Source organism: Grus americana, chromosome 1 (assembly GCF_028858705.1).
Source record: "Grus americana isolate bGruAme1 chromosome 1, bGruAme1.mat, whole genome shotgun sequence".
In the NCBI taxonomy this organism is placed as follows: domain Eukaryota; kingdom Metazoa; phylum Chordata; class Aves; order Gruiformes; family Gruidae; genus Grus; species Grus americana.
Genome location: NC_072852.1, coordinates 53,803,265 through 53,824,682, shown reverse-complemented (window position 1 = coordinate 53,824,682; position 21,418 = coordinate 53,803,265). Strand labels below are relative to the sequence as shown.

At 39.4% G+C, this 21,418-nt stretch overlaps 2 protein-coding genes across 4 annotated transcripts in view; one reads left to right on the top strand and one right to left on the bottom strand.

Moving 5' to 3' along the window:
• The window catches only part of SCYL2 (SCY1 like pseudokinase 2), a 44,881-nt gene extending 39,884 nt beyond the window's left edge, over window positions 1-4,997 (bottom strand). The window contains exon 1 of one of the 2 annotated variants that reach the window (XM_054812821.1): window positions 4,800-4,997. The gene's annotated coding sequence lies outside the window, so the exon portion shown is untranslated. The remainder of the gene's footprint in view (window positions 1-4,799) is intronic. The other variant, XM_054812822.1, reaches the window with a different exon arrangement.
• A 93-nt stretch (window positions 4,998-5,090) lies between these two features.
• Window positions 5,091-19,425, top strand: DEPDC4 (DEP domain containing 4). 2 transcript variants are annotated; one of them, XM_054812824.1, is made up of 9 exons: window positions 5,091-5,175; window positions 6,189-6,615; window positions 7,158-7,309; window positions 7,872-8,058; window positions 9,623-9,849; window positions 12,718-12,860; window positions 13,081-13,206; window positions 14,646-14,724; window positions 17,143-19,425. In XM_054812824.1, the coding sequence occupies exons 1-9, from the start codon at window positions 5,091-5,093 to the stop codon at window positions 17,358-17,360; spliced, it is 1,644 nt and encodes a 547-aa protein (XP_054668799.1). In that variant the 3' UTR covers window positions 17,361-19,425. The 2 variants fall into 2 exon arrangements, with proteins under 2 accessions (XP_054668799.1, XP_054668798.1); XM_054812823.1 differs by having other exon boundaries at window positions 7,155-7,309.
• The last annotated feature ends 1,993 nt before the right edge of the window (window positions 19,426-21,418 follow it).

The window sequence follows — 21,418 nt, the reverse complement described above, 5'->3', positions numbered from 1 at the left end:
TGCCAGACCAGCAAAAGAATAGATGTATATTATACAGAGGACAAGTAAAAAATGTGTTCTTTTCTACACTGTGCTTGTCCAAATACAAGCTCAAAATTCAGTATTTTACCCATCAGACTGCTGACATTACTATTTGTATGATGTAAGTATTAATGAGCTTAAGTATTAATCAGCTGCTGCAGGGGAAGGAAACAAGAAACCATCTTTTTATGCTTTAACAAAATTGTACCAGGAAATTTTTTACATCACCTTGCAAATTTAAGAATTAAAAGACTGTGGCAGCTTACAATTTAGTTCATCTGCCCTTGTACTGAGTACTTCTACAGTTTTCTAAGTTGTCATTAGTAGTCCCAAACAATCTGACTTGCCTATTCTGCCAGATAGAAGTTCTGAAGCCCATGTCTCATTTACACAATTGTCTCTCTGATAATGGATACACAAGAAAGAATGAAGACAGGAAACAAGCAGTGAAAAAAAGGGATAGACTTCATCTTCCTTATCGATGTGAACAAAGATACGCAAGAAGAAATGATTTCCTGGAATCAGTATTACGTGGTATATTCAAAAGCAACATTTAATGATATTTTTCATTCTCTCTTTCAAATAAGGTGTAAAGAATACTATTTCTTCAACCTATGGTAAAATAAACCTAAGATAGCACATCAGCGAATGTACTAAAATCTACACTAATACTATTTTCAATTATGGCCTTATTTGTCATATACTCAACTCATTGGCATATAATTTGTGTAAAACTCCTTCTTTGAAAAATAGAGAATGTCATTCCTATTCAAATGGAAGACACAAGATTCTGTTGTGATAAAGATGATGTTTGCCAAGTCATGGTAACAAGGACAAAAGAAGCAAAAGGCATTAACAAATAATCCAGTGAGCACTGGGACTAATCAGCCCCAATGTCCTTCTGATTGGATGTGAGGTGCTTGCTTGTACAAATTAAAGATCTTCCCACTGTATTACATACATTTATAAGGCAATGTCCTGGTCTACATAGATTATCTGGTGTCTACTAATATATGGATTTATGCCACAGCTTTTTCCACATTCAAGACAGATGGATTTTGTTTCCTCTTCACAGCTCCTTAGTCTCACAAAACCTGTAGCAACTTATTTTTGACACCTGTATACCTCAGTCAAACTTGACTGACATCAACCACACTGAAGTTATTTGGACATGCACACCTTCTCCCCCAGTATTATAATATATATATTAAAAATCTGATTAGTATTAAATTGGAAAGATAGACTTGTTTTCTAAAAGAGGTAATAAACATACTAAACAAAACTTCTTAAAAAGTTATAGGAGTTACCAAACAATTCACTCCAATGTAGATGTGTGTAACAGTATTAACCTAGTCCTAAGCAAACTCTAGCACAGTGCTAAAGCAACACAGCTATGCTGTTCTAACTTGACTATCGTTGCAGTTATATCCCATTTCAGTACTCTTCCACAGTGAAATGCAGAAATATACTAATGCTGTGGCTCCAGAAATATTTTTCCGATATACTGTCAGCTGAGTGACAGTAGCAACTTCGTGCTACTAAATGAAGAACGAGACTAGGAGTTTTAAGAAAATGTATTATGAAAAAAAAAGGTATCCAGCTGCACAGATCTCGATCTTGCAAATACTCAACTTTAAAATCAGAAATAGCAGTTATGGCTTCAACAGGACTACTCAGGAGCAGACCAGGTATGACTACAAGCACATTCGTAATTATGGGGACCATGAGATTTAGATATGAGAAGCTGAGTCTGAATACAATGAGATAATCTTAAGAATAATTATGTACTTGTTTGGTGTGTATTAAGGGTTTTGTTGAGAACATAGCGGGAAATAAATTATGGAAACATAGAATTCCTTTATTGAGTAATGTTATTACAGTATGTGATATTTTATTACAATATATTAATTTTACTTTATGAATTGTGCTATGGAAAAATGCATGCAATTCCTAACTGTGCAGCCCAAGATCAAACAGCTATTAGACACTGGCTATTATCCCTGTATAAAGGAACTTTTCATTAACCTGATAAATAGGGAGAAACAAGGATCATGGAGTATTCTAAATAGGACCTATATGTATTTCCAGCTCTCAGAGATTTTATTCTGCAGCTATTCCATGGGGCAAACTCTATATGCTAAAGGACTACAAAATCAATCCTAATGAGTTTAAGATAACCACAAATCTAATTTATTTGGTTTTAAATCTTGTGCTTTTAGCATTGTTTCATTCACTCCCAGCCATTAAACCTTCTCCAGTATCAGTGCAACACATTCTTCTGCTAGAACTCTCAAAGCTAAAGACACACTTCGCAGAATTAATTACGGAGATATTATGAAGAAAACGCATGTGCATGCATATTCAAGTTCTTTTGTATAAATCTGAAAGGGAGCTTCTCTATACAGGTGGTGGAAAAGTGGTGTAGTATTGATTAAATCAGAAGTGCCTTCTGCTGTGGGTGACAGACTAACTGAAGTGAGAAGCCTGGAAAAGCCACTAGGTGAGAATGTTAACAGCATTCCAGTGTCTGAAGGGCGAGGATTTAAAAATCAAGCCTGGTAGGCCCTGTCCAACCTGTTCCTCTCCAGCTTGACAGTATGCAAACTACTGTTTAATTTAGCTACTGAGTAAGGAGTGCTGAGAAACTTACTTCTCAATAAGCAGTTTGGGTTTTAAGTTTACATCTAACACTGTAAATTTCTGGAAATCCTCATGTCAACATTTGGATTGTAATCTAAAATAACATATTTTGCTTTATAAAAACAATTGTTATTACCAACTTCAGTAAAAACTCAATATATGTCAACAGAAACAATGTACCTAGAAAATCCATGAAAAAAAAAATCTATTTTGGGTAGTATCTATAATGCCAAAAATCATGATGATTTAACCAAATCCAAAATATGCAACTTTAGTTCTCAACTGTACGAAAACTGGTTTGTTCAGTTCTTTTAAGACTGAACTACTATTTATAGAAAAATTAACAACCACGGGACAATAAAGTCAGTCACCCACAATGAAACTTTCATTTCAAGTTTCTTAAGAGTAACAGTGTTCAGACAAGCAACACAGGACATGCAATAAATGTTTAAGAACTTTGATTTCTTCCTGTTTGAATTTCACGGGTAATATTAATGCTACTGATACTAAGTCCATGAAACATGGAACTAGTCTAGAGAAAAGGAGACTAAGGGGAGACCTTATTGCTTTCTACAACTACCTGAAAGGAAGTTGTAGCCAGGTGGGTGTTGGTCTCTTCTCCCAAGTAACAAGTGATAGGACAAGAGGAAAAGGCTGCAGGCTGCGCTGGAGGGGGTTAGATTGGTTCTTTGGGAGAATAAAATCTTCACCAAAAGGGTTGTCAAGCCCTGGAACAGGCTGCCCAGGGAAGTGTTTGAGTCACCATCCCAGGAGGTATTTAAAAGACATGTAGATGTGGTGCTTGGGGACATGGTTTAGTGGTGGACTTGGCAATGCTAGGTTAACAGCTGAATTTGATGATCTTTTCCAACCAAAACAGTTCTATGATTCTAATTCTAAAAAGAAATCTGGATGGTCGATGTGTTGTTTTCATGAATTCCCTTCATAATTGGTAATGGTCATTATGCTGATGTGCATCAGCAACAATACATCAGCACGATGACGACCTATGTCTTGGCCAGGTAGTAAGCCACAGCCAACACAGCAATAAGAAATGAGGCAAAACATTCAAAATGTTGAAACACAGGTAGATCCAAGCCAAAGATTCCTCACCACTCTTTAATTCTCATTCATGCAAAACAACTGCATGATTTTAAACTATTCATTTATCCTTGAACTAATTCATAGTTTCATCTGATACATGGATATGGATGCATACTGTACAGCAGTGCATCACACACTCTGCCAGTATTTTCACCTATGACAAGCTGGGATTCCTCTTTGTAAACCAAGGCAGCAGGCAGGTGCATGGGTACTTCATGACACCCAATCCAAACTCCCATCCCACCAATCTGACCCAAATAATGATGAACTAACAGAAAAAACAGGTGCTAGAACAACTGAGTCACATAAAAAAAAAAAAAAAAGAAAAAAAATCAGGCACAATCAAGCTTTTGCATTTGTTATAAAAACAACAGCAGGATGAAATGCAATGATGGACTGTGCACGGTGTAGCTGCCCTCACTGCAAGTCACCTTCGTGATTTTTTTTCAGCATTTCGGTACTGAGCTGCAACCGAAACCCTAACAAAAACTCACGGGATGAGATCCATGCACAGGGATCTGTTTGTCATCTGCTGACAGGCAAAACCTAATCTATATGATGCACAAACCCCTGGAATGTCTCTTGCGGGCCAGTCCTCCCGAAGTATTTACTGTTATTTACAGTGAGACCGGACTCGCACCGCTCCGCCGAGAAAGCCCCACCAGCGCAGGGAATCCCCCCCCTTCCCGCTGCCCGAAGGGCCGGTGACTGCTCACTGTTCAGCCGGGAGGGAGCCTGCCTGGGGCGGGCAGCGGCCGCGGTCAGAGGCGAGCGACGGTAAGCGGCGTTTGCAGGCAGGTGATCCGCGATCCGCCGGTTCGGGCAGCTCAACGGTCCCCGCCAGGCCCTGCTCAGGCAACGATCGCGCCTCCAGGGCGGCCCCCTTCCCCTCCACCCCTCAGCGCCGGGCTCCCGGGACGCGAGACCACCGCTCCCAGCACCTGCGGAGCCAGTGGGCCCTGCCCGCCCCGCGCAACACCACTAGGCCACGGACAGCCGCTCCTGCCCCAGGGCGCGGGGGACAGGCCTCTTACCTGAGCCCGCGGGAAGCTGCCGGAGCAGGGGCCGGCTGCCCGTCGCCCCGTGGGCTCGGCGGGCCACCTGTCACGTCGGCTCCGTCTCTCACTCCGACCCCAGCTCGGCCCCGTCCCGCTCCAGCTACTCCATAGCGACGGCGACAGCCACAGCGCCGGAGGAGGGGGGACGTCTGGAGCGCTCCTCACTTCCGCCCCGGAGGGGCGGTGCTGGGGCGGCGGCTGGGGGAGGTGGAGGAGGCCGGGAAGTGATGCACTCTGCCAGCTTCCGCCAGCGGACCAGCCACCGTTATGGCGGTTTATTTGACTCCACGGTTCAGGAAGCTCCGGAGTCAGAGCGAGCTAGAGCCGCGTCGGGGGAGCGCGCGACGACGAGGTGGGGGAAGAGAGTCGTCCCTGTCCCTGTCCCTGTCCTGCCGCGGTTTTTTCTGCCGCAGCGTCTGTGCGGCTGATAACGGCTCCGCGCTTTGCCGGGGAGCGGGAGCGGGCTTTGAGGGGCCGGTGCCTGCCCTCCCATTGGGCGGGTGCCTCCGGCTGCCGGTGCCGCGGGAGGGGCCGTTGGCAGGCGAAGGGGCAGGAGCTGGCGCTGAGGGCAGGGAGGAGAGAGGAGCTTCCTCCGGCTGTACCCCCAGAAGCCGTGGTTAAGCGGGGCGCCGCTGCTAGCGCTGGGCGAGGAGCTGTGCCTAAGTGTTCGGAGCGAAAGGCTGGGGGGCAGGCAGGTTTAATGCATGGCAAATACCAGTTTGTCGTCTGCTGAGCTGAGAGTGATATGTGGAGGAGAAACTGGGGAGTGGAGGAGCATCCTCCCTAGGAGGAGAGACGGAGAGAGCTGGAACTCTTCAACCTGGAGAAGGCCCGGGGGGGAATCTCGTCCATGTCTATAAGTACCTGAAGGCAGGGTGCAAAGAGGACAGAGCCAGGCTCTTCTCAGAGGTGCCCGGAGAGGTTGTGGACACTCAACATTTGAAGATATTCAAAAGCTGTCTGGGCATGGTCCTGGGTGACCAGCTCTGGGTGGCCCTGCTTGAGTGGGGGGGGTTGGACCAGATGGACCCTGGAGGTCTCTGCAAGCCTGAGCCATTCTGTGATTCTGTAATGAATTCATGTGTATGTGTACATACATACGGTATGTGTGGTAACAACAAAAAAAAACCTTCTTCACCTGTTATAATTTGTCTTGTTCTCTTCTGTTGACTCTACCCTAGTGGGTGTGAGTCAACTTACAAGGACTGATTCATGAAGTATTATCTTTCTCTGCCTTTGTAAAATTAAGCTGATTTATGGAGATTTTTTAAATAGATGTATAATTAATTTCACAGAGTAAAAATATGTTTTAAAATATTAAAGCTTTATAAACATCTGTAAAACTTTCATGTAAATATTTTGCAGATTGTGATGGTCCTTTTCAAGCAACTCAGCTGTGGAATAGTATCATTCATGCTCTTCACAGTCAAGTGGAAATCAAAAGACGTAGACAACATCTGAAAACATATAAAAACTGTTTCACTGGTTCAAATGCTGTCGATGTGGTACTAAGCCATCTTATGCAAAGCATGTACCTAAGCTGCAATGATATTTCTCGGCTGAAGGGAGTCCGTGTGTGCCAAGCATTGATGGATCACAAGGTGTTTGAGCCAGTTGGAGCAAAGCTTTACTTATTCAAGAATGAGAAAGAAACAGAGTTTGAAGACACAAACACTAGTCTCTATAAATTTGTAAATAGCAGTCTTACTCCTCTTCTTCCGAGAAAGAATAAAGACAATGAGAACTTGTCTCCTGAGCAAATCTGCAAACAGAAGACAAAAAGATGTTCCAAGTAAGTTACTCAGAACTAGTCTGATTTCTTTTTTTTTTTTTTTTTTTTTTAAACTCAAGGTGGGTTAACTGTAGATGAAGTTACGTCTGTGTAACCCAAGTATTGGAGACTTCTGGAAAGTATGTGCCAGTTTTGAGAAACATCATGCCTAAATCTCAGATGCTACCTAATATTTTGTGGTAATGCCGAACTGCTTTGATCTGCCCTTTGCTGTTTAGAATAAAGTCTGGCACAGTAGCATGAGCCTAGGAATCATTTTGTTTTGCAATCAATTGTGCTGAAATCTGAGAATTAGTATGAATGAGCTACTTATTGGGAGCTGGTAAAAGAAATGGAACTAATAAACAGTATTTGGAATCAATATTCTTGCCCTTTCCACAAAACAGATATGGATCATTGGTTTTCTAGCAGCAGGATAGATCTCAGATACGGTGAAGCCCTAAAGTCCTGATTTAACAGCAATTTAGGAAGTGACAGAAAGATAAATGTGTCCTGATCGTATTTGTTACGCATCTAATTTTATTTCTTTTTCCCCTAAGCAGAGTAAAGTGTGAAACAACACTTTCAAACCCCTTAGCATTAGAAGCAGCTGATAAAAAGAGGGTAGAGGAGCTTCTTCGATCAATAAATGTTCATGCATCTTTACCTCCAAAGATCATGGTTAATGAACCAACTCATCTGCTTTCAAAAAGAGGTGAGGATTGACTTTTTCTTTTTGAAACTTGATTGTTCTTCACTGTATCTACTTGGAGTGAGTACCTCATTTCTGTTAAACACTGCCCCTCAGAGTCCTAAATTTAACATGTCACTAATGACAAAATAGCTAAATGACAGCTAAATGGGTAAATGTTCATAGTAAGTAAACTGAAGAAAACAAAACAGAATTAAGTTTTTGCAGAATGGTGCTATTCTATTTATAAAAATACCACTTCAGAAGGAAATAGGTTTTAAGATTAAAGTACATCTGTATTGTATGATTCCTTTGCTATTCACTTGTCTTTTCTTGTACATATTGCTAATTAGAGTAGGTTATTACTAATTCTAATATGATGGAGGAGAGATGTTCTCTTTAAACCCTTCTTTCTTAGCATTCCGATTTTGATCCCTTCTTCCCCAACACAGAAATTTCACACCATGCTGTTACCTTGTTTTCTTTGAATATTTAAAACACTGAGTGAGTAAAAACCAAGGTTAGTGTTTTACCTAAGATCTTATTTCTGAAGGTGGGTTGTTTGTTTGTTTGTTTATGGTATCAGTAATAGAAGATATCTGGAAACAGCAAACTCTGCTACGGCTGCTGCAGTTAATTGATGTTCCATTCCTAGAAGATATCTTGGTGTCTTCAGTGAAGACAAAACCAGACTGTTTTGGCAAAGAAGAAGACCTGATTATCTCAAATACTTTTCTGGACAGAGAGGTTACATGTAGCTTAAACTTGCCTGAGTAAGTTCTATAAAATGAATTTGTTAGTAAATGCTTTATTTTAATCTTTATCGATGATTTATGTTAAGTGAACAAAGTAGACATCGTTAGACTTGTATACTTGTAGACAAGGGTGGCATTCATGTAGTTTCCTTTGTTGACTTCTTTTCAGAAATGGTAAGGAAATTCACAAAAAGTATATGTTTAGGATTGGACACTTGAAGATTTTAGGTATACACTGAAACTTTAATGTCAAGTGTCGAAAACACTCCTGATATCTAGAGCAGACACTTCACTCTTAGGTCTCTGTAACAGATATTAGAAATTTATTCTGAGGCTTTTTGTTTGTCACAGTTTCTGGTGCTGTGAAGATATAAAGTCAGTAAGGCACCTATTGTTAGCAACAGAAAAGGAGAAACTAAGCGGTAGCACTGAGAATGCTTATATCATGAGAATATAGAAGTGGAAGTAGCTGCATTTCATCAGTGCTTTTTTTTCCTTAAATGTTCTCTTATTTCTGTAGTGTTCCTGTTGATTGCACTTGGGCTTATCTCTATCTTGACATACTCATTAAAGGTACATGCTAAGGCATGTCTCCTCATGTGTATATGTGTTAGTAATGCTTATTTCTGTCAAATCTATACAATTTTTATCTGTGAGATTGAGGTCAATCTATGTACCTAAAGAGATTCTTTCTTACAACTTTTATGTATTCTTGCTTTGGGGAGAAAATATTAATATTTTTACATATGTTTAGAGTTTTGTATAAGCTAATGAAACTCCCAATTCCAGACTAGGTTTATAACTGGATAGCATCTCAACTCCCTGGGTTTTTCCTCCCAGAATGGCTTAATGAACACTCTTTCTTTTGAGCTTTATACTTCCATTGTACTTGATTCTTGGGTGCTTGGTGGGTTTATGTCTCTTAAAATCTCTCTTATGTGGTGGTTACTCTGTATTAAATGTCTCTAATATTTGGGTCTTTGCTAATCTATCAGATGAGTGTAAAGAAAATTAAATTAAAAAATAAATCACTTTATTCTACAAGTACTTAAGTGGGGGGCTGGAGTAGCATCTTTGTACATAGTATATTATTTAAGTCTGGTTCATAGCATGCTGAGAAATGGGAAACTCCAAGTATGAATAGCCACCAGGATTACAAATTGTTGTAGGATTAATTGCCCTCAATATGAAGGGGGATGGGGGGGGAGGGGTGGTGGCACGTGTGTTTTCATGTGTGCTGAAGTAATAGTGGGGTGGTGTTTGGTTTTATGTACTAGCTGAATCAGGCAAGTGTTCTAGGGCCAGTGACAATCTGGCATGGTTGTTTTGATCTGGGTGTACCTCAGGTGTATTTTCTGTAGCATAAGAAAACCATATGAGTTGCTTATTTTGAGCAAGTCCTTGAACTACTATAGTGAAATAAATTACATAAACTGCTTAATAAGCAACAAGCTTAATGCTGTGGTTCAAATATGTGACTATACCTGTACGGTTATTTTTTATCTAATTTTCTTTAAAGGATTAAATAAGAACAGGCAGAGTGTTTTAAAGTAAGCACTAAAACTAACTTTTCCTTCTACAGGCTTGACAAATGGCTCTATGCTGCAGTTGAATGCTTGGAGTATTTCCCAGACCAGTTCATAGTGATGGTTAGTCAGCAGTTATCTCAAAGCACTAACAAACCAAGCAGTCTGAATTCATACAAGAAGATTCTTTTTGACATTATAATAAAGTATTATAGTCAAAAAAAGGACTCTCTTCTTACCACTCAGGATCTCGATATTCATTCAGGAATTATAGAACTTATAGGTAAGAGCAACCTGGAACAAAAGAAGCAAGTGAAAGCTGTATAAAGGATGGAACTTAGTAAGCTTTGATTGAATCATAACACCATTTGCAATGCTATTGCAGATGCACTTTATAGGTTGGAAGGGAACGCTCAAGGTCACTAGGCAGAACACCTGCTCAAGGCAAAGACAAACTTCAAAGTTAGATCAATTTGCATAGGGCCTGCTCTAGCTGAATTTTGAAAATCTGCAAGGATAGAGAATTGCCAGCCTCTGTGGGTAATCTGTTTAAATTACTCTCATTTTGAAAATTTCTTACTGCTAGTCAGAATTTCCTGTATTGCTACTTGTGACCAATAACATAAAAGTAAAATCATTGCTGTAAAGTTTTCTTCTTAACCCAAATAAGGTTTTGTAAGTTCTGGACTTTAGGCTTTTTTAGTAATAGAAGTTATTTAAAATGATAAGAGGGGCTGTTGAGATTGTGATTCAAGCTGTGATATATCTCCCTCCTGTGCCCGCCCCCCCCCCCCCCCCCCCCAAAAAAAACCCCAAACCCCAAAACCTCCCCACAAATGCTTACAAGTAAAACAGAAGGGTTTAATTTAAATACAAGTTTAAGATTAACCCTACCCTAAATAGGCCCTGTTACTTCTTCAGTTCTGTAGGGTTTATGGAGTGTTACCCAAAGTCTCAGTTTTCAGTTTTTAGACATCTATGACAAGCTTACTGGCATAGGAGCACAGTTGGCTTGTGTAAAAGTTGGAGCAGAGTGGTAGATCCTGTGGCCAAGACCTCATGAAAATACAAAAGGCAATATTTTTATCAGTATTTCGCTAAGGAAAAAACAAATCAAATTATAATAGAAGTCATGAAAGGGAAATTATGGCAAAATTACATAATCCATCCAGAAAAGAAGAATGCTAATTTGAAATAATTGACGGGTAACTTCTGCTAAATGTTCACTTAAATTAAAGATGGCATAGTTCATATGTGCACTTTAAATACAAAACTGATATATACTGATATTATAGAATATTAGTAAATTAGAGAATCAAAGCAGCCAAATCCTGTAGGCAAGGAAAAAGACAGTGTCATAATTCTGTGACAGTGTCAGAATTACTCTAATGCTTTAGTTGCCCATAGGTCTTTTCTGTATTATCGGCTTGATCTAAACTACATGACCTGTGAACGTCCAGGGCTAGTCTGCTTTCTTATTCTTGCCTTAATTTTTTCACCTTTTCCAACTTGAGTAAGACCATCTCACAAGCAGTTTCTAGTGCTTTTATTTCTTTTTGATGAAGTGGTAACCATAATGTTGTCATTAGGAAATGATTCTCTGTTTGAATATATTAGTTTATGTTTCTGGGTCCTCAGCTGTGTTCTAGATCATACTAGATCAATGTTAGGAGATTGACTATTTTAAAACCATTTTTCCCTGTCAGTGCTATGGAATACATTATAGTCATCAGTGTAGAACAACTGGCATTCTAACGATTTTCAAGCAGAATCCAGTGCAGTTAGCCTTACTTTGATAAAGTGCTGTTGCTCTGACTGTAGTGCAGGAGATAGCTCAAACTAGCTGTGAACCTCTACATATTTAAAACACTTTCAAAATAAATTTGAAAAGTGCTGCAGTTAACTAAAGTACGACTTGATTTTTTTATCAATATATTAACAGTTATAACTGTATTTTTCTCAACTGTTAAATGGTTTGATTTCAAGATGGCTGATAATACAGTTGTGTTGTGAAGGCAAGCATGTTGATGTGCTTGTTGCCTTTAAAATAAACAAATCTAGAGTACTTATGTTACAGATGGATGCCGGTGGACAAACTAGTCTAAGTGGTTTATTGACCCTTTTTACATTGGAACTTTTCTTTTTCTTTTTTTTCTACAGTCTTTTAAAGTAACCCAGTAAAGTTTTAATCACAGATCAGAGAAACTCTTAAACTTTTTCTCTAGAAATGATTTAACTTCCTGTTTTCACATCTACACTTTTACCTGTCTTGATGATGTCCTTTGGCAGTTCTCTTTCCTGCATTTTTGTCTGCCCTTCCTTTTTGGGAAAGGATCACTTGTTCTTTTGATGTTCTCTTTAAACAAAGATGGTTTCAAACGACTTGAGGTACACCTCCGAAAGTCCTGGATAACTGCTTGTAAAATTAACCTCTGTCCCAGTAATAGGACAGAGGCCAGAAAATCAATCATACTTAGGTTCTATTCCTGTCTCTGCCCTCATCTTTATCTTGCCTTACAGTTACTTGGCTGTTTGATAGTTCCTCACTTTCCAAGTGAAGATAACTAGAATTATAATCTAAAGGGGTTTTTACAGGAGACTATTTTCACCTTATCACATTTCCTTGAGAAACTTGTAACCTAATGGCTTAAAAAAAAGGGGGGGGGGGCACACATACCAGCCAACCACAAAAAACAACCAAACAAAACAAAAAACCCAAACCAAACAACAAAAAAACCCCAACAACAACCAAAAAACCCAAACAGAACCTCAAAGCAATTAAAAAGTTAGGATTGTTTAGCTCATTAATTACTTTGAGATGAATCCTGGAATACAATAAAAAGATGCGTAAACACAAATGATGCAAACACCACTTCAGTGTTCACACATTGTACACGGAACATAGTAATATTCTGTATGTATTGTCCAAGTACATCTGTTCTCTGACTGGCTATGGGACAAATACTTTAAGCTTATATTGATTAAATGTTGTATTGAGTCTTGCCAAAAGTTTTTAGAAGTCACTGAGATAACCTGTTTTGTTTGGAGGGGGAAAAAACCCTAAAATTCGATTAATATTGGAATTTAAATATGTATTCTTGACTCTGAAAATTAACAGTTGCACTGGATACACTGTTTTACTCCATTGCAGAAAAAGGAAAAACAGATCAAGCTCTAGAGGCATCGCAACTTTATTTAAAATTATTAGCACCAAATATCCGAGAAGAAATACATAGACTCCTGACATTCATAGCCATTGCATCCGAATCGGAGGGCTACAAATTACAAAGACAAGTAAGTATCTGTTTTGTTTAGTGTGGGAAATAGCACTTTCCTATAGTAGCACTAGGGTTTTTTTCAGAGTTAGAAGTATTCTGTTTACTGTTTTCCAATGTGATTTGTTTTAAAACAAATACCAAGATGTTCTTCCCACTGATAGCATCCTGTTATACTTAGTCTTTGCTGACACATTGCAAGTAAATTTAATGCCAAATCTGAGTGGTTCTTTTTCTAGTTTGATAACAGGTCAGTGATCATTAAGACTTGCACAAAGTTCATCTTACAAAATAAGACCTTGTCAAAACCACAGGCAGAACTGCTGACTCAGTTTCTGATGGACAATCACTCCGAGCTCTTCAAGGTAGTGTTTTCCTTACCTCATTGGCTTAGTCATTTTAAATGTTAAATGCCATAAAGTGCCTTTCTGGAGATGACGGGTCTGAGGAGCAGGGTTTAATGTTCCATCTGTTACGGTTTAATGGTACAGTCAAGTGGGGTGAGAAACTATTTCAGACTACGGAGGACAGCTTTTTGAGAGCTTTGCAATCCTTTATATATGATATCCTCTCTCTTTATTTGTGTAATTTGTGTTAATAAAATATTTGGAATATTAAGAAATTTTTATAGAGGTCTTTTGGCACCTTGTTTCTGATGGCTGTCTACTAAATTTTTAGGCTTCTTAGTGTCTTTCTCCTTTAGAATTCAGCTGACATACCCTAAGTAATGTACAAGATGGCATGCTCTGGTGCCCCAGCATACATGTAGAGCTTTGACAACTCTTAAAAGTTTCTTTTGGTATTTTGAAACCTTAACTTCTAAATTAAAGAAAATAAATAGAACCACAAAATGAAATGGCCTTTCTGTTTAACTTGATAGGTTATGTAAATATACAGGTGTATTTTATAGTCTCCTTTATTTACATTCCATCATATTGTCACGTGTGTGAAAAGATGCAACCTTCCCAGACTCTATATTGACTTTCTGAATTCAACCAGTGCATTAAAGTTGTGATGCTTCTCTACTGTTTTCCTCAACTATAAAATTCCTCATAAAAACACTGAATTAGATAGAGATTAACTAATTATCTCAGGTGTCGTAAAATAGCTGTCAAATACTCTAGACATTTATTGTCCAGTTACAAATAAGTCTCACAAAAACATTGATTTGGTTTCAGTAAAATATTATTTTTAATTCTTATACAGCACATTAGCTGACCTCAGCTAGAGACATGGGAGATATTTTTTCTTTTTAATTAGCTCCAGTTTAGTTTGAAAGTATCAAGTAGTAGTATGAGTTTTGTATGTGTTAATATACAGCCAAGACCAAATACTATTTTGTTGTTGTTGTTGTTATTAAGGGTTCTGACATGAGGGTTAGGGCTTTGACTCATGATTGGAGATGGAGCCAGATCTAACAAACGAAGTGCCCAACACGTCGTAGCACTGACAGTGGAGTGGATGGTGGCTTGCTTTTTCACAACTGCAGCTGAGAGCCTTGTGTATTATATAAGCTGAAATCAGTTCAAGATCTACGCTACATTTTTGCTGTAGTTCAGTGGAAAACAACATCTAGAACATCTTGCCTCCTCTTCTTTGGCCTGAAATATCAGAAATAAACATGTGTATGTGTTTTGGTGTGATTTTTGTGAGAGATTTTGAATGTGTACCTAAATAAAGGTAGGCATAGATTCTTCTGCAGTTAATGATGTAGTTTTTAAATTGATCATCTGAAAAATTTAAATTCTCAAAATACAGAATTATTGGGTTTGTAATTTTTTTCTTTGTTGGATTGTATTTTCAGACTCCTTTAACTCTTCTGGAACTAACTAGTAGGAGACTTGAGAGTTTGCTAGAAGGACAAGATCCAGATATCGATTCAGGTAGATGATGTGATACACATTTTTATATAAACCATTCTATACTAATCAATTTATCATCAGTTGACTATAATTTTGCATAGACTATGTTCTTTTCCTTTATCAGAATTGAAGCATTAAAGCAACTAGTCACTGAATCACCAAATAATTATCTGCTGTAAGTAAAACACTGATCTCTGAGTATTAGAGAACAAGAATTCTATTAATTATCTAGTTTGAACACATTACAATCTTTTTTGTTTTACCAAATAATTACTTTGGAAAAATTAATGCAAAATTGTTTCCTGAAATGACTTGCTTATTTGGTTTGTGAATTTGATGTGATTTTATATTTAGGAACAGCATTCTTACATTTCTTCCACAAGACACCTAAAAATTCTCATAGAGCTCAGTAGTTTGAGTTTCTAATAGATGTCTTGAACACAGACCTTAATTGTTTAGTGTTTTGAAGAACTCTCTTCCTTTTCTGGGTTAGCACAAAGTTTACTAAGAATCTAAAACTTACAGAATGGTAGTGTAGCCTAAAGGAAAGGTATTTGACACTTGATGTGTATGTGGGATTCATGTTTTCCAGCTCATTTCTTTTATGAGCTAACTTTCCATCTGGCCTTGCTGCCAAAAATATCTTCCGGTACTGTGATTAAAAGGATTGGGTTAAATAATTTAATTTCTCTCTGACTCGTCAGCTTCTTCCTTTTGACTTCTGTATTGCCAGTGTATTATGTGGTTAAACATTGAAGAGAAACCATTAGGGAACTGGATAATACTGTAAGTTATTGTGCTGTTTAATACTATATTTAATAGAGCAGCTGTCTGAGAAGTTGTTTTGGTACATAATCTTCTACCATCTGTGTTGGGTTCTGGAATGCATCCAAATTGCTTCCAGTTCAGTGTTCTGAGCATCGCATATTGTGTAGCCAAAGAATACGGAGATGAGCAACAGAGGAAGGAGCTGCAGGTCTACAGTGTTCTTGGAGCCTGTGTGATCTCCATCGGTACATGGAACAGACAACTGAAGTACAAACTCCATACTGTGCTCTCCCTACTAAGTTTTGGAGTTTCAACCTGTAAATGCATGTAGATTCCATCTACTTGTTGAAATAGCTAGTTTGATCTGATTGTAAGCTCTCCAGCATGGCGTATTCCCGTGTTCCTGTGTGCCTTGTATTCTGGTGTCATTTTCCTTTTTCTCATGGAGGAAGCAGGAGGAAAATATTTCCTGAGAGCTACTGAGCATTCTGAGCTGGTGAACTTCAGAAGTGCAGGTGGGAGCAGGAGGGGAGGCTGGGTGACCATGATAGAAAAAGGAGCCTTATCTATTGCAGGAAGGTAATCATTAGGTCTGCTGGAAATAAACATTCCTAAAAGCACTGAGGGAACTTTGGGGTTGGTTTTAATCCAGTAAGACACTTGAAACCTCTGGACTAAAGGATACACCCTGAAGTTTTAAGAGTGAAACTTTGTGGCAGAAGTTGTTAAGCTTTGGCTTTTGAAAGAGCTACGTCTTCTAGATCTGACTCTACTAAACCATAAAAAGTATTTCACATTTGGTGTTTGACAGACTCATTGTAAAAGAAGGGAAGGATAGGTGCACGTGAAAATTCTGGCAGCTCAGGTTATCACCACTCTCTGTGTGATGCCTTAAGATGGTGTCTGTACAGAAGGAACAGTAAGAATTTTTTCCCTTTTAGGCAATTGACATCTGTTCAACCAACTTGCTCACTAACGTGTGGAGTAGCTGAATGCCAGTCTTTCTTCAGGCCAGAACTCATCTGTCCAATGATGGGGCTTGAATCCTTGCAGGGCGGTACTCCGCTGCGTAGCTTCACAACATTTTTATAGCTAAATAGTGCTTAAGTGACCTATCTGTCTCCAGTTCCTTGCTCTATCCTCACCCTGAACTGCTGCCTGATCCATCACCTCTGCTTCTGGTGCCCAAACCATGCTGAGCTGTCCAGTCATCAAGAAGTTCCTCTGAACTCAGAGCTGTGGTTCAGAGGCAACTGTTTTCCAAAATATTTGGTCACTTGCATTGTGTACTGGGCCTTGAGATGGATTTGATTCACTCGCAGGGAATTGCTGGATCATGAAAACAGCAAGGTGCCATTCTTGTCCCGTAGTATTCTTCATTATGTCTTCTGTTTGCAAGAACTGTATTGGCTCTTTGTCTTGCAGGCCTGTTTGCAGGGCAAAATCATCTGCGATAATTGCAATTATAACACTGCTTTTCAATTTTATTTTTGCAATTAATGTTTAGGTATTCATCCATGCTCAGTGGAGGACTATATATTTCACATTGTAGAGAATTTAATTGTATCTGAACTGGATCATCAATATATCTGTTTCTGATCATATTTTTTTTTAAATTAAGCGCTTACATGATGCATTAAACTTAATATGAACCTCTGATTTCTTACAAAGGCTTCACCTTCTGTCAGCGCGTGACAACTAAAGAATACGAAGATCAAAAACAACAAACAAATCAGTATCTTCTTGCATTGGTTCAAGAGATAGACAGTGACCCCGCTATTCCTCTGAAGCAGAAGAAAAAATTAATTAAAGAACTCCAAAAATACCATTCTCTCATCTATTGTAGTGGTTGTAAAGCTACATGTGAATTTTGTACTCTCTCTGGCTAGATGTCCATACAGCCTTTTTAAATTTTTTTTTTTTAAAAAAAGGAGGGGATGCATATGAAAATTGCTCATGATACAAACCATTTTCTTATGTCCTTACATCTTTGGTTACAGAAAACTACAAATTACACTGCTGATAAAAAGCATTAATTCTAATTAATGACTCTTTTAAGACATAAGTACTTAATTACTTTTAAGTTAGTAATAATGGCACACTGCTTGTGCTGCTTTGAGTTCAGGGTTTGGCACTTTTTTCCTTCTGTCCCACAACCCCATGGCTTTCTAGCTGAGCTAAGTCTACATTTGGAGCCATGCTTGGATTGAGATCCAGTAAGGTTTTTCATCTTTTCTATCTGTAGTTCGTAATCTAATCTTAAACTATAGATTATGACTCCTGTGCGTATTGTAAAAGTGTAGAAAGTGTGTCAAAAATCTTAGGAGCAGGTCAGTGGGTTTTCAGTCTGTGGCAGGCAAGATCATTAGGCAGGGGAGCTGTTTGTGCTCGCAGTTAGTGATTACAGCCTGTTACTCCTTCCCCACTCTGGCAGACAAGCTGCTGCTAATCTGGCAGTTAGGCAAAAGCAAGTAAAAACATTTACATTTAAAAAAAAAACCTTGAGGAATAATAATCTTGTTTTAGATCTCTTGGTGTACTTAACCAATTTATTTTAACATGAGGATACTTTGATAGTGTCCAGTTATTTGTCATAAATACTTTGACAGTGTTTCTGGATTCATAGGGCAAAGCTAGAAAGCACGTTGGCCTGTTTTGACATGTCGATGGTTAACTGTACACTGACAAGGAAATGTTGATTTAAATCATTAAATAAATATGCAATATAATGTGTTAGGGGTTAAATTACTTCTTCCATCCTCATGACAGACATTTGATCGTGTATTGAACACAGAAACAGAGAATTGAGATTGGAAGGGACCTCTGGTCTAGTGGAGTCAATTAGTACGGGCTGCTCAGGGCCTTTTCCAGTTGAGTTTAGAATATCTCCAAGGACAGAGATGCCACAACCTCTCAGGTGAGTCTGGTCCAGAGTTTGACCAGCCTCACAGTAGTTAAAAAAAACTCCACCAAACAAACAAAACCCAACCACCTTATGTTTAGGTAGAATTTCTTGCATTTCTGTCTGTGCCCATTGCCTGCTGCCCTTCCAGTGGGCAGCACTGAGAAGTGTCTGGCTTGGTTGTCTTTACTCCCTCCCCTGAGCTTGTCTTCTCAAGGCTGAACAATCGGAGCCTCTCCCTTGTATGGCAGGTGCTCCAATCCCTTATCATTTTCATGGCCCCTTTGCTGGACTAGTTACACTATGACCATGGCTTTTTTTATTGTGAATATACTTCTTTAGGTATCTACATCCTCAACTGTTCTCCAAACGTGTGGTCAAGTTACCAGAATACCAAAGCTTTCTGAAAACAAGTGCTGTTTTCTTTTCTTTTATAAATTGAAATGGTTACACTGTTAGATATAACCAGCTATGTGCCCAGGTAATAGGTTGTGTTAACCTGCATATTTCAAGCAGCCTTATTTAAATGACCTGGCCCTATTAGAAATCAGGGAATGTAGCTGAAATCTCTGTCCATGTGTCCCTGTTTATGCCCTTGTTATTTATTGAACAGTGACTGTCCAGTGTAAAATAAATAATTTCTGGAGGAGGAAAAAAGACGAAGTTTCACCTTTCAGAGGTGAATGCCTTAATTATGAGACTACAGAGCCATGTATTATTTTTCTAGCCCTTTGGCTCCCAGAAGAGGAAGCTGGTACAGAAGTAAATTATTGAAAATTGTAAACAGGAGAGTATTTCCTGATTAAGTGTTTCTGGTGTTGAGTAGTGGGAGAGGGGGATTTTAGTTTGGTGGTTTGTGGGTTTTTTCCTCTCTCTCTTCAGTCCCTTTACTGGGTCTCACTCAAAATACTGAACCTGATAACAGGGAGGGGTGATAACATGGTAATTTGTAGGCTAGATGGACTGGGAATTGCTTTGGGAAAAACTGTATTTTTAAAAAACAAGTGATTGCACTTTGTGACTTGAGTAGAATTTTCTTGTGCTAATTTAAAGATGATAATAAAGCATTGCATAAAAAGCAATGAATTGGTCTGTCATTTCATAGTGCTTTCACAAGGAAGGGGCAGCTCTGAGTGTCGAGCCAGGTATCAAACAGTAAGGAAATGCTTCATGGGGACAGCAGGTGTTTACAGGTGCCAGGTGCTTTCCTTCAGTTCATGGGACAAGAAGTCAAGATTGATCTACTGCAAAGGAAGGGAAGAGCTCTTGAGAGCCCTATTTTATTCACCTACCCTGACAGGAGGATCTACTAATTTTTAATCTTATGTTGAAAGAAATGTGGTATTTTACATTTAAGTATAGGGGCCTGCTGAACAGAACAAGCTTGGTGAACTAGAGATTATTCTTTTTCAGTGTTATGCTTTCAGTTACATTTCAAAATGAAGAAAACTTTATTGGACTTTAGAAAGTTGTGTCACTTTTAACGATATTTGACACAGAATCATCTGGTAAGGGAACTTGGACCTCTCACTCATTTCTACTTATGACTTCTAGCATAGAGCTATCAAATTAATTGCCAGTATGAATTTGTATTTGAAGTATAACATTTCTGAAGAGTTTAGTCTAGAGCTACTTTCCAGTGCAGCCTTATCAAAGAACAGGTGATACCACCTTCGAGGTAAGGAAGCTTACTTCTATTCATAGAGCATTCATGTTTGCTCCTACCAAGGAGAAAGTTCATTGTTCCTATAAAAGCAGCAATGTGCATATTTCCCAGCTAAAGCATGCTAATAATTTTGTGAAGCAGTTATTTAAAAAAATAGAGGTTGGACACAAGGGCCTCTACCTGTGGCTGTGTACTAGACTTATTGATGTCCTGTATTTTCTTGCACAGAGTAATACACCAGCTGTATCCAAGAATTTGTAGGTGGTGTTTTCATGCACTAATACCCTTGCTGCCTCCTGTGTGGCTCATGTAGCTATGAACAGGAGGAGGGTACCTCTTCCATGCCTTTCAGCCCATTAGCCACCATGAGCTGGCAGTCCAAGGTAAAAAAGATCACATTGCAGAAGAAAGATCATCTCGGACAAATATTTAATTGGGGCAGCTTATCATCAAGATCTCCCATTCTCTGGAGCGTTGGCTTCTCTTCTATATCGCCCTTGTGCTGAGACCTCCGAGCAGCAACAGGAGCAGCTCATGAGAATCTGGAATGTTGATCAGAACAGGGTGGCTCTAACTCCCTTATCTGAAGTAGAAAAGAAATGGAAGCCAGAGATGAGGATATCTTAACGCTACCAGTAAGCCCAGGGGCTGGTGGTACAGACTTTTGTTCCCCCTCTTCACAGCTCTGACCATTCAACTACATCAATTACACAATGTCCCAAAGAACAAATTTTCAGAAGGTAATAATATCTACTTGTGCTTTGAAGTGCCCCCCCGTGTGGAGGATCAGTGGAGGGGCATGAAATCCAGTGAAGCCCCTGCTTGATCCCTGCCACCGACTGCCAGAGTAAGTCAGTGCTCTTTGTTCCAAGCTAGGAAAGCGCACTGACAAGTACGGTTACTGGTTTGACACAGGGGCAGACCAGAGGGAATAGGAGATTGCAGCTGAGACCTCTGCAAATCCAAGATCGCCGAATACCACTGGCCCTACAAAAAGGGCAGTGGCCCTGTGGCCACCAGCTGCATCAGGTCCAGATCAATGTCGGCACCTGTGTGTCCATTATCCCCCTGCGCGAGTGCCTGCCTCCCTCCTGGCACCCAAGCGAGCCAGCTGGGGCACCCCTGCCAGCCCAGCCCTCCCTGGCTTTATCTGGCCATTAGCCTGTACCACGCTCTTTCCCTCCGGCTGCAGTGCTGCATGGACTGATGGCACAGGAACAGGGCTTCTGATGCCACCTTTGCTCTGTAAACACAAATAGCAAGTACAGGCTGGGGCATTTTTTTATCTAGAGTGCCTGGCTAGGACACAGATGGGATTACCCAGGACACAGCTGTAAGCTTCGTTCACCTCAGACAGCTTCTGATGTCACCTTTTCAGA

Bases quoted from the DNA above. Each gene is read 5' to 3' on its own strand.
- DEPDC4 (XM_054812823.1), top strand. From the start codon at position 5,091: ATGGCGGTTTATTTGACTCCACGGTTCAGGAAGCTCCGGAGTCAGAGC. The intron at 5,176-6,188 runs GTGGGGGAAGAG...AATATTTTGCAG, and splicing joins GGGGAGCGCGCGACGACGAG to ATTGTGATGGTCCTTTTCAA. The intron at 14,725-17,142 runs GTAGATGATGTG...TTTCTTACAAAG, and splicing joins AGATCCAGATATCGATTCAG to GCTTCACCTTCTGTCAGCGC.